The 11,141-nt window shown below is 36.3% G+C and overlaps 1 protein-coding gene across 1 annotated transcript; it reads left to right on the forward strand.

Moving 5' to 3' along the window:
* Positions 1-1,147: 1,147 nt before the first annotated feature.
* On the forward strand, positions 1,148-8,797 carry LOC135207848 (uncharacterized). Its single transcript, XM_064239706.1, has 4 exons — positions 1,148-1,964; positions 3,085-3,417; positions 8,070-8,186; positions 8,495-8,797. Exons 1-4 carry the CDS (start codon positions 1,859-1,861, stop codon positions 8,689-8,691), a joined length of 753 nt encoding a protein of 250 aa, XP_064095776.1. The 5' UTR covers positions 1,148-1,858; the 3' UTR covers positions 8,692-8,797.
* The last annotated feature ends 2,344 nt before the right edge of the window (positions 8,798-11,141 follow it).

Here is an 11,141-nt window from a genome sequence, read left to right on the forward strand (position 1 = left end):
TTTATTTATTTGTTTATTTATTTATTTATTTATTTATTTATTTATTTATTTATTAATTGCTTATTTATTTATTATTTATTTATATATAATATTACAAGTTCGTCGTCTCTCCTGGCTGAGAGACTGGAAATTTTATTTACATATTTTGGGAATCTGTTGGATTCCACTTCTTGAAAATGGGAATGGAGCTGATTCCCGAAAGTTACTTATATTTATTTGATTTATTTATTTATTTATTTATTTATTATTTATCTATTTTTTATTTATTTGTTTATTTTATCTAATTGTTTATTTATATCTAAATTTATTTATTTATTTATTTATTTATTTATATATATTAATATTACAAGTTCGTCATCTCTCCTGGCTGAGAGACGAAAATTGTACCAAGACTGCGAAGTCTTATTTTAATCCTGACAGTACCAATAAACATAGCATTCCTGCTACTCTACCATGAAATGTCAGCCCCCCCATGCTAAAATATTTACGAATAGCTTCACCATTCCGAGTTACCACAGTTTCAACGGCGCTCAAATATACTCTGAGAATTGACAGATCAGTGTTAGGAATTAAAGACTGGACAGCTAAAACGATGCAGATTCAGCTCATTTCAAAAGCAAGGTCTCAAAATCTGAGACAGGACAGTAAATCTGTAGATTTCGAATCAATCTGCTGGTCTGGAAACGCTGGCAGAGTCATCGTATACCTATCTGGAAGGTTTGGAGAAAATATCGTACTGCATCTGGCGTCAGGACGTTGAATGTATAGATATGGTATGAATACAAGATAAAATACATGACGAAAAGCTGGATCTATGTAGTTCTGAATACTCTTGGGTATGAGAATGCCAGAAACATTTCGAAAAGGGTCGAGTTCTTTGCATATATGATAAATTTATTTGAAGGAATTTCGTTCATTCGTCTGGCAATGCAGGATGGTGACTTGAAACGTAAAAATGCTATCAAATGAATATTCTCGTATATGACAGTGTCCCCTGACTACGAAATCTTGGAGAGGAAGCTAGGGAGATTACGTAACAGTGCCGCCAGCTCATCGTAGCCACTGTTACTCAGCCTTCTGACGTTAGAATGGTCAGGAAACAGCTGTAGGGACTCCGTAACATAGGGACCACTATAACTCGGGCCCTCTCTTCGTAACATACGATAAATCCTACTAAGGACCCTCAGTGTTTCAATTTGGGGAACTTTAAGTGTAATAAGGCTCCAATTGAGGGAACTTCAAGTGTGATCCTGTTTCAGCTTAAAGAACTTCAAGTGTGATACTGTTTCAACTTAAGGAACTTCAAGTGTGATAAGGTTACAATTGAGGGAACTTCAAGTGTGATACTGCCTCAACTTGAAGAACTTGCAAGTGTGATACTGTTTCAGCTGAAAGAATTTGCAAGTGTGATACTGTTTCAGCTGAAAGAACTTGCAAGTGTGATACTGTTTCAACTTAAAGAACTTTCAACCTAAAGTGTGATTTGCAAGTGTGATACTGTTTCAGCTGAAAGAATTTGCAAGTGTGATACTGTTTCAACTTAAAGTGTGATACTGTTTCAACTTAAAGAATTTGCAAGTGTGATAAGGTTTCAATTGAGGGTACTTCAAGTGTGATACCATCTTCAACTCAAAGGAAAACTTCAAATGTGATAAGGTTCCAGTTTGGTTGGAATTTCAAGTGTGATATTCAGGTCTGGAACCTTTTTTTTTTTTTCCTACTGGAACAAACAATGCCAGTTCTGAACAGTTTACGACTGACTGATCCAGCCCTATGAACGAAAGCCTGCGTCAACTTAAGAACAGTGTCTGTGAGTCTCACCATACTAATATACACTATTCACCATCATTTCACCATCATGAGAGCTTCCGTTGCCTGTGGTAGATGGCTTTTCCTGATTTTCCTGCTGTGGACACCGAAGACCAGAGCCAAGCTGAGTCTCGAGGGACATTTCTACCTCGATGGTAAGATTTGTGATTTTTTTTATTTTAAGGTCTAGGAACCTTACAAATTCATAGTTTTCTCAAACCATGGCATTCTCTGAGGTGATTAGGGCCGTCAGCGCACACAGCTTGGTGCACTGTAGGCGTTGCTATAAGGTGTTTGCAGAACGCTCTCTTTAAACTGTCTTGAGAGTTGAATGGATAAAAGTACCCCAGTGATAAGTCTTGCAGCCAATTTCCAAGGATCATATATTTCTTAAAATGCTGTTGATTGGTCGAATTACTTTTAGCCTGTTGGTTGCGTTACATTCAACCTTAAGAGAGGCTAGATGTCGAAGAAGTTGAGAGGCTTGATATAGGCCACAGGACTCTTCCCAACCAACATAGAGGAAGCGTCGGTTGAAAGTAACCGTAGCCTTATGATTTTGCTTCATTATCGAGTATAAATTTTAAAAATACTTGCGAGAGAGAGAGAGAGAGAGAGAGAGAGAGAGAGAGAGAGAGAGAGAGAGAGTCGTCTAACTCGCCTTCGTGGTTGCCCACCATCCAATAACTGACCAGAGCAAAGCTTAATAAACTGCACCAGAAATTGAGGTTGTTTTAGAAAAAAAAAATATTTATAAGAGAGGACCTCCTACGGCCTGTCATAGGATGTTGTTGCACAGGATGCAGCGAAAGGACACCGGGGAATTCGAGCATGTCTGAAACCACGTTCAGGATGTGTGGGTGCGCTGACGTCATCCATCCTGATAGGACTCTGACGCTATGTACCCTATAATGAGTTCACCGTAGGGTCCCCCGAGGTCGATCCCACACAGGGGGGAGAGGGGACCAAGATTCGGGTTGATTTCAAGTGGAACTTTTTCACACACTTAATGCATTTTTTATTTGTCGTTTCTCTAGAAGAATCTTCTCCCACACTTCTTACACTCCAAGTCTTGTAACTTCTAAGGACTTTCATATTCCAAGTCTTGTAACTTCTAAGGACTTTCATATTCCAAGTCTTGTAACTTCTAAGGACTTTCATATTCCAAGTCTTGTAACTTCTAAGGACTTTCATATTCCAAGTCTTGTAACTTCTAAGGACTTTCATATTCCAAGTCTTGTAACTTCAAAGGACTTTCATAAACACCTGTTGCAGGTTGCGCATTTCTGTCCAACGTATCAGCTACGCTGGAATTACGGCAACTGAACGCGACCGCCGAGTACGCCCTACAGTTAGAAGCCAGAGGGTCGTCTACGGTCCGACTGATCGACGATCAGCAGGTCTGCAAGCTGCCCTCGGGGTTTCTGTACAGTGTCACCTTCAGGATAGAGGACCAGAAGGCTTCGCTGAGCTTCGACCAAGTCGAGGTCCCGGACGAGGATGGCGTGGCTGAGCTGAAGGAGGAGGTGACACACGTCGGAATCTGTCAGTTCGACCCGGGACAACCCGTTCAAGTCATGAGCGGGTACGGGTTCCTTTCATGTAGAGGTTAGTCTTTTTGTTTTCTAGTTTTGCGATGAATCTCTCTCTCTCTCATCTCTCTCTCTCTCTCTCTCTCTCTCTCTCTCTATACTCTCTCTCTCTCTCTCTCTGTGCAGAGTTAAAATGCCCGCGATCGGTGTGCCAAAATATATCATAGTTATCCATGAATTGTATATCATTATATCATGCTCTCGTTTTCTTTTAATGCTAATACTATAAAAGAAAATGTAAATAGCCTAACTCTTCTATTTATAACTGCTGGTGTTCGGACGTCACATTTCGACACCAAAGATGCTAATAATCTAATTTAGGGCCGTCCAACCCCATGCCAGTGGGCCAAAAGTTGCCCGTTTGATTTTGAAAGTGGCCCGCGAGAGAAAAATAAGTAAAAGTATATTTATCTTTTTTTATATCCTGAATAAAAGAAATATTCTTTGCAAAATAAACAACTACAAGAAAAAAAAAAAAAAAAAAGATTTTTTTTTTTTTTTTGTGTGGGGTTTTTTTTTTTAAAAATCCCCATATTTCCAAACGATGATTTTATTTAAAATAACAAAGCTCATCATACGGAACGCTGTACTAGTAACTGGGCTCCGTTTTAATACCTCGTTTTAACATTCTTATTCTGTAGTTATACCTATTTCATTAGAAATGGTGTGCCAAGATCATAGATTCCTTCTCTTCTTCTTTTTTTCCCATCGGAAAAAGAATGATCTTATGTACAAAGGATATGCAGGTGTTCTTGCCAATGTGTCACTGAAGTCTCCTGGGAATGTGAACGCTGATGCGAATGTAAGGAGTATTTTTCAGGATAAAATAAAAACAAAAAACGAAAACTACAATGCCACAATATATGCAAGTGAGGGGGAGGAGGAGGAACCCTGGTTATTCTAGCCGCGCCGTAGATTTGTAGTGTAGATTTAAGTGTATTGCTTGACCCGTACAAGGACTGATACCTTTTCTCTTCATGTATCATACGAGAGTTTTTTTTTTTTTTTTTTTTTTGCTTCAGACGGCTTCTTTAATCCCTAATTCCCTATCCCTTCAGAATCATTTTGACTGTGCCTACGCATTATATATACAGCAATTTTTCATCACTTCTGCATTTTGATTTTAAGTAAGTTTCTACCTTTGATTTTTAAGATTTTATAATTGGCCAGCTTTTAGTTATATTTTCGTTCTTCTTTGCTGCGATCAGCAGCTCTTTCCGTGGTATCACTATGTCCGTCATAGAACCTCGTCACGAATTGAAATAGATCAATTTGGTGTGCGGCTTCAGCTAGAAACAGGATTAGAATAGGTTCTAATATAGATAACCTTTAACTTACTCATGTTCACTAAATTTACCAAAATAAGAGATTGGTCATTTGTACTTTTTTTATTTTCTTTTTTCTTGATGGACAGTCGTGAAGATATGATGAAGCAATGAGTGAATCAACAGAAAACTGTATGTTGCTTATTACTGATGGCTATTACACATTTTTTTTTTCATTAATCCCTGTAACTAAATTAGATAAATGTAAAAAAAGTCTAAAGTTCCTTCATAGTGTTATGTTGAAAATTGGATTTTCCTTTGTGAAATGTATATCGATGATATCATCTCCACAAACATTTTCGTGCTTTCTATTTCCCATTTGACAAATCGAATGGTAAACAATGTTAAGGGTTGTTGCCATCGCAGACATTTTGAAACTGTACAATGGCGTCGCCGTTGTTGATGGCCTTATAAGCATTATATTCTCCCTCTGTTGAAGGGGGGGTGAACATTTTGGAATGCTTATTTTCTTTTTCATGCTTAGGGCACTGAGAGCTCGATTTATGAATTATCTGAATGGAATTTGGCAAACAATTCATTTTCAATTAACTTCTTAGATAAAATGCTCAAAAATCTCTTTATAATTACAACAATATGCATCATCATTGATTTGTTTCAAATACAAGTATTTAATTTTTCTTCCTTCTCACTCGTTTATATCCATTTCTTTTCTAGCAGTATTCTTTAATTGAGTAAGTCTGGAACTTTATATACTGAATTAATAGACACTCTTAGCATAATTTTTAGAAACAAACATTATCCTTTTAAATGAAGAAATTTATTAGAGAGAGAGAGAGAGAGAGAGAGAGGATACTGGTTTGTTGCACTGTTTCTTTAGGAAAGAATATGGATAAATGGATAATTAGAAAGCCCAAAGATTCATCAAGTGATTCGGAGGCAGGTCCAAGCAGTAGCAATGCCCACCAGAAAAACAGCAAAAGGTCGAGAAAGAAGTGAAACGGAAAATAAATAGTGAATGTTAACGAGAGATTTTAGTAGTTGATAAGGAAGGTAAACCCTTTTGTTTACTGTTGGGAAGAGATATAATATCAAAAACACTGTGATACCATCCACAGTGCACATAAAGATAAATATCCCCTTAGTTCTGAGAAGAGAAAACATGAATTAGAAAAGTTAAAAGTTGATATAAATATACAAAGAGATCTCAGAAAGTTTTTGAGTTATGATGAAGTGGTTCAAATTGCCACAATTAAATGTGCATGGATCATTGCAAGGCGAAAGAAATGTTTTAGTGATGTAGAAATGGTTAAGAAATCCCCATCAGCGTGGCTGAATTGCTTGCTTTCGATTTTAATGAAAAAGAAAAGCAAAAGTTGACCCAAAGAATAATGATGATGCCGCTAAGCAGACAAACGGCATCTAGAAGAATTGTAAATTTGTCTGAAAACATAAAACAGCAACTTAAACAGGCTTGAACTCTTGCTTGGCATTTAGCCTAGCACTCGATGAATCAACAGACATGGGAGATATAGCACAACTTTGCATCTGGATAAGATATATAACTGAGAAATTTGTTGTCAGAGAAGAACTATTGGCTTTAACTGCAATGAAAGACCGCACTCGTGGCTGTGATATTCTTGAGGCTGTTAAAAAAGAATGTACAAAGTTTGAATTGAACATGGGAAAATTGAGTTCAATTGTCTCAGATGGGGTACCCTCAATGAAAGGGTTTTGTGCTTTGTTCAAGGCAAATGAGGACACTGATGTACCTACCTTTCATTGTATCATTCACCAAGAAAGTTTATGTTGTGAAGTGTGTAAGTCAGGTGAATTTACATCAAGCAATACAAGAGGTTATCAAAATTGTGAACTTTCTCCGTACTCGTGCATTAAATCATCGGCAATTTATAGGATATTTAGAACAAATTGATAGAGAATATGGAGATTTAGTTTACTTCAATGCTGTAAGATGGCTGAGTCGTGGTAATGTACGTAAGAGGTTTACTGCTTTGATACTTGATATAAAGACCTTTCTTGAACTGAAGGGGTCAGAGAATCCAAACTTGGATGACCCACAGTGGCTCACACGATTATATTTTCTCACAGATTTAACAAGCCGCATGAACTCATTGAATCTCAAGTTGCAAGGTAAGGCAAAAATGATGGCAGATTTCTTCAGAGAAATACAAATATTTAGGTTAAAACTGGATATGTGGATTGAACAAATACAAGAGAGGGATTTAAATCACTTGAGCCTGATGAAATTATTGATTTTGCTGAATTGCATGGTTATTTAGAAGAAGTTAGACTTCAGTTTAACAATAGGTTTGGGCCTGACTTTTGATTAGTATAAATTTTGCTGTAGATTTTTACATTCGCCATGTGGTTACAGTCATAGAGATGTGTGTAAATTGTCAGCTGTATGCAAAATAAATGTACCCTGGTTTCAAGAAGAATAAATGGAAATGAAAACTAATTATGCCCACCAAGATGTGAAATTCGATTTTTGGACACAAATATCCTGCTCACATGATAACCCACACATTCTGATTATGTGTCAAAACTATTGTCAACGTTCGGTTTTCAACTTCGCTCTGCGAGAGCACATTTTCATTCATGAAGTTATTAAAGTCAACATTACGATCCTCAATTAGTGATGTAAATCTTGAGTCCGAATTAAGATGTGCTCCCACTAAATTTACGTTTGTTTCAATTAAATAAACTCTTGTTTGCCCTCTTTGAAATATATTTCTTTGAATTCCTCTGAAGTAAGTCCTTGTAATTTTCAAATTGATAATTTATAAATAATATATATATATATATATATATATATATATATATATATATATATATATATATATATATATATACTTATATACATAAACACACACACACATACATACATACACACAGGTGGCCCGCATGACTTTTGTTTTTTTTTCAAGAGTGGCCCTCAGACTAAACAACTTGGACGGCCCTGGCCTAAATAAAGCTAGATGACTACCAAACCTATTAATATCAAATCAATATTAATTAAATTTCATTAATCTTTATGCTTTTACTCTTTTCATTGATAGTAAAGTTTCTTTTTTAATAATGAAATGACGTTTCTTCACCCAAGAAGGCGCCTCTAAATCGTTCACCCTTGTTGAAAAAATGTAAAAGTTTGAATTCCAGTGATGTTAGAGATGATTTTTGGGTTTAGAAATTGCTGTGATTGAGATGATGTGAAATTTAGTCAAGTTTCATAATGATTTCATGAGCATTGTTTATGTTTAGTCTCTGGAAAATGACAATAGGTTGAATAAACCTACGCCTAGGCCTAGGCGTATGATTCTGTGCAGTAAATAGTCTGTATATCACTATAATTGTCTGTTCACAGGTACAAAGGACGTGGAGAAGGTCTCAAGAGCTGTAAACAGGTGGAAGAAAGCCATTGAAGTCGAAGAGAAAGACGCGAAGTACTACAAAGGCGTCCTACTGGGCACCGTCATTGCTTGTAAGTGTCCAATTATGTATCCGCCTCACTTAAGGCTTCGTTCATTAACCTTCTCGTTTACGTTTCGCTCTGACTTGGCAACGCCATTTCAAAAGGGTCTTTTTCTTGTCTTGTTTTGTATCATACTTTTTTTCCACGCGAAAGCTGTCGCTACGTGCCCCAAAAACTGTCATAAATGGGCACCGCCGTTGAGTATAAGTGTGCCGGTCTTACTTTAGGCTTCGTTCATTAACCATCTCGTCCTGACTTGGCGGCGCCATTTTTCCGCGTCATTTTCACTGCACTATTTCTTTTGTCTCTTTTTCCAGGCGTAGCGTTCGTCATCGCCGGGTGCGCCCTCTGCATCGTGTTGCGTTTGAAGGCGACGGCGAGTGAACGGGCCCCAATGGTACGCCCCATTAGGCGGGCGAGCACGCCTGCAGCCAGCGTGCAGACGAGGGTGACGAATGACCAGAATAGTAGCTCTCAACACCCGTCATTGATCGCGAGTTCAGGAAGCCGGTGAACGTGTCGGAAAACGGAAATGTTTTTTGGGGAACACTTTGAGTTCAGAAATAAAACAGTTCTCTCTTTACTAGTAGGTATCTGCAGTGGTTATTTATATTCAGAAATAATAAATATTATATTTTAATAAAGAGTAGGACAACTGATGAGAGGGGAAAATATGTACCAGTAGGTCTAGTGAACTAAGAAGTGTTGGAAGTTGGTGGAAGCAACGGAAAACTAAAATGTTTTTGGGAACACTGTGAATTCGGGAATGAAACAGTTTTTTTTTTTTTATTGGTAGGTGTCTGGACTGATCTGTTAGATTTAAAAAAAAAAATGTATATTTTTCAGAAAAACAAGAGCCACTGTAGAAAAAAAAAAACAACTAGATAAATAGGACTACTGAACTGAGGACATTTCACAAAAAATAGGCTATGAGTAAAATTGATTAAAATAATTGTATATATAGGATGCATTCACTTCTTCAAGGTAAAAATGATGTGCTTTTATATATATATATATATATATATATATATAGATATAATATTATAAATAATATATATATATATATATAGTATTATATATATATAATATTTATAATTCTTATAATGTAAGTTTGGAATGCAATTATAATTGTGGTAATATGATTAATTCACAGCAGAACTTGTGTATCATGGTATGAATGTTTGTTTCTGTGTTCAGATTTCCCAAATTTAAAGATAAAACCATGCCTTAAGTGATCCACTTTTCATTTTGTAGTACCGTAAGTGCTTAGATGGGAGCCTTTTGGGAGAGAGTTGTTTTTGCTCTTTGAGAATGTCTTAGCCAAGCATATCGATGTAAACACATCGCGGTCGGTCCTGTAATGGAACACAAGGGAGCCTTGTTCACAGCCATATGTGAGCGCAGTTGGCTATTCCTATAGAGATGACGTAATATGTTTTCGCCTTCGACTATAGACTAATAGCCCATACGCTTATGGGGTGAGAAAACATTATTGATTCGCTTTGAGACATAGCGGCGTGCGTTATACTCTCTCTCTCTCTCTCTCTCTAAAAATCTCTCTCTCTCTCTCGCTCGGTCGCGAGGCTGTTTCAGTAACTTAACGTAACGAGCTGGTCACTCATTTTTATATAATTCTTAGTAATATATGTGTTGTTTGTGGAATCTGAACATAAGTATTATATTTGTTAAATCTGTGGAAGGGGCGCCCAAGAAAATAGTGAAAAAAGTGTAAAATTGGTAACAGGCCCTTTTGATTGGCGCTGCAGCTGTGTATAAGGTATTTTTACAAATGTTTGTGAAGTGCACTTCTAGGAGGTTTTTATCATTTCTAAACATTTATCTTTTGCTTTGTTCTTTTGACATTTCCTATTTTTTATATGTTTAGTGTGTGTACTGTCAATGCTTTAATTGTTTTCATATTATGCATTATGTTTTTCTGCATTTTGAATCTTACTTGTGAATTAACTTGCATTTGATTAAATTTAATTTCAAATTTAATTATTGCTTTATGATTTAATTTAATTAATTTTCTTGATAAACTTTGATTTAATTTTGCTTAATAATTAATTCAAGAATTAATTAAACTTTTGTTTTCAAGTAATAACAATTTCCCTGAGATTGTGAATTTCACTTATAAATTTTGAATTTAGAAATAAACTTTTGTATTTAAAATTTATATGAGCATTTCATTGAACCACCAGCTATATTTTATTTTGTTTAGGTAGAAATATAGAGTGATAATTGTGACGTTTCCCACAAATAAAACCATGAATCAGGGAAAAAAAATACTTTTAATTTGAAATTTTGCACAAGTGATGCCCTTTAATTAAGATTACCTCACATATTTTAATGAACTTAGACTGATTATTTTCTGACTGTTCGTTAGAAAAAAGGGATCACTCTTACCTTTAAGAGTATTCATCGTTTAGTATTTTGATGATGAAGGGTCAGGTGTCTGTCTGTAATGAGGTAAGTAACAACCAGGTACTTGAATGAACTGTGCCCTAAGTACAAAGGGTGTCCCAGACCCAGGAATAAAAGGGTCTCTTGTATTAGCAAGGGTACAAATGGTAAGTGGTAGTAACCAGATACTGGCAGTTGGCGGTTAACAAATATTAATGGTGTCCAGCCACAGATCTTTGACTATTTCATGCACCAAGTATTAATGGTATCCAGACCCAGATACTCTTGCCCACTCCCCAACAAGTATTAATGGTATCCAGACCCAGATACCTTACGCCACTTCGTCACAAGTATTAGTAGTGCCCAGAGACCCGGGATATTTGGCACTTTATGTACCAAGTATCAATGATCCCCAGAAACCAGGGAGGAAAACAAATAACATTATCACTCTAGCTTATACTGGTGGTGTTAGGAATATATTTTGTTAGAAGAGTGACCATATATTTGTTTTTGCATTTTTATTGTAAGAATTGTATTTGAGAAAAATGGCTCCATTCGATA

Source organism: Macrobrachium nipponense, chromosome 34 (assembly GCF_015104395.2).
Source record: "Macrobrachium nipponense isolate FS-2020 chromosome 34, ASM1510439v2, whole genome shotgun sequence".
Taxonomy (NCBI): domain Eukaryota; kingdom Metazoa; phylum Arthropoda; class Malacostraca; order Decapoda; family Palaemonidae; genus Macrobrachium; species Macrobrachium nipponense.

Coding starts and splice junctions, on each gene's coding strand:
- LOC135207848 (XM_064239706.1), top strand. CDS start 1,859: ATGAGAGCTTCCGTTGCCTGTGGTAGATGGCTTTTCCTGATTTTCCTG. Junction 3,418..8,069: donor CGGGTTCCTTTCATGTAGAG/GTTAGTCTTTTT, acceptor GTCTGTTCACAG/GTACAAAGGACGTGGAGAAG. Junction 8,187..8,494: donor ACTGGGCACCGTCATTGCTT/GTAAGTGTCCAA, acceptor CTCTTTTTCCAG/GCGTAGCGTTCGTCATCGCC.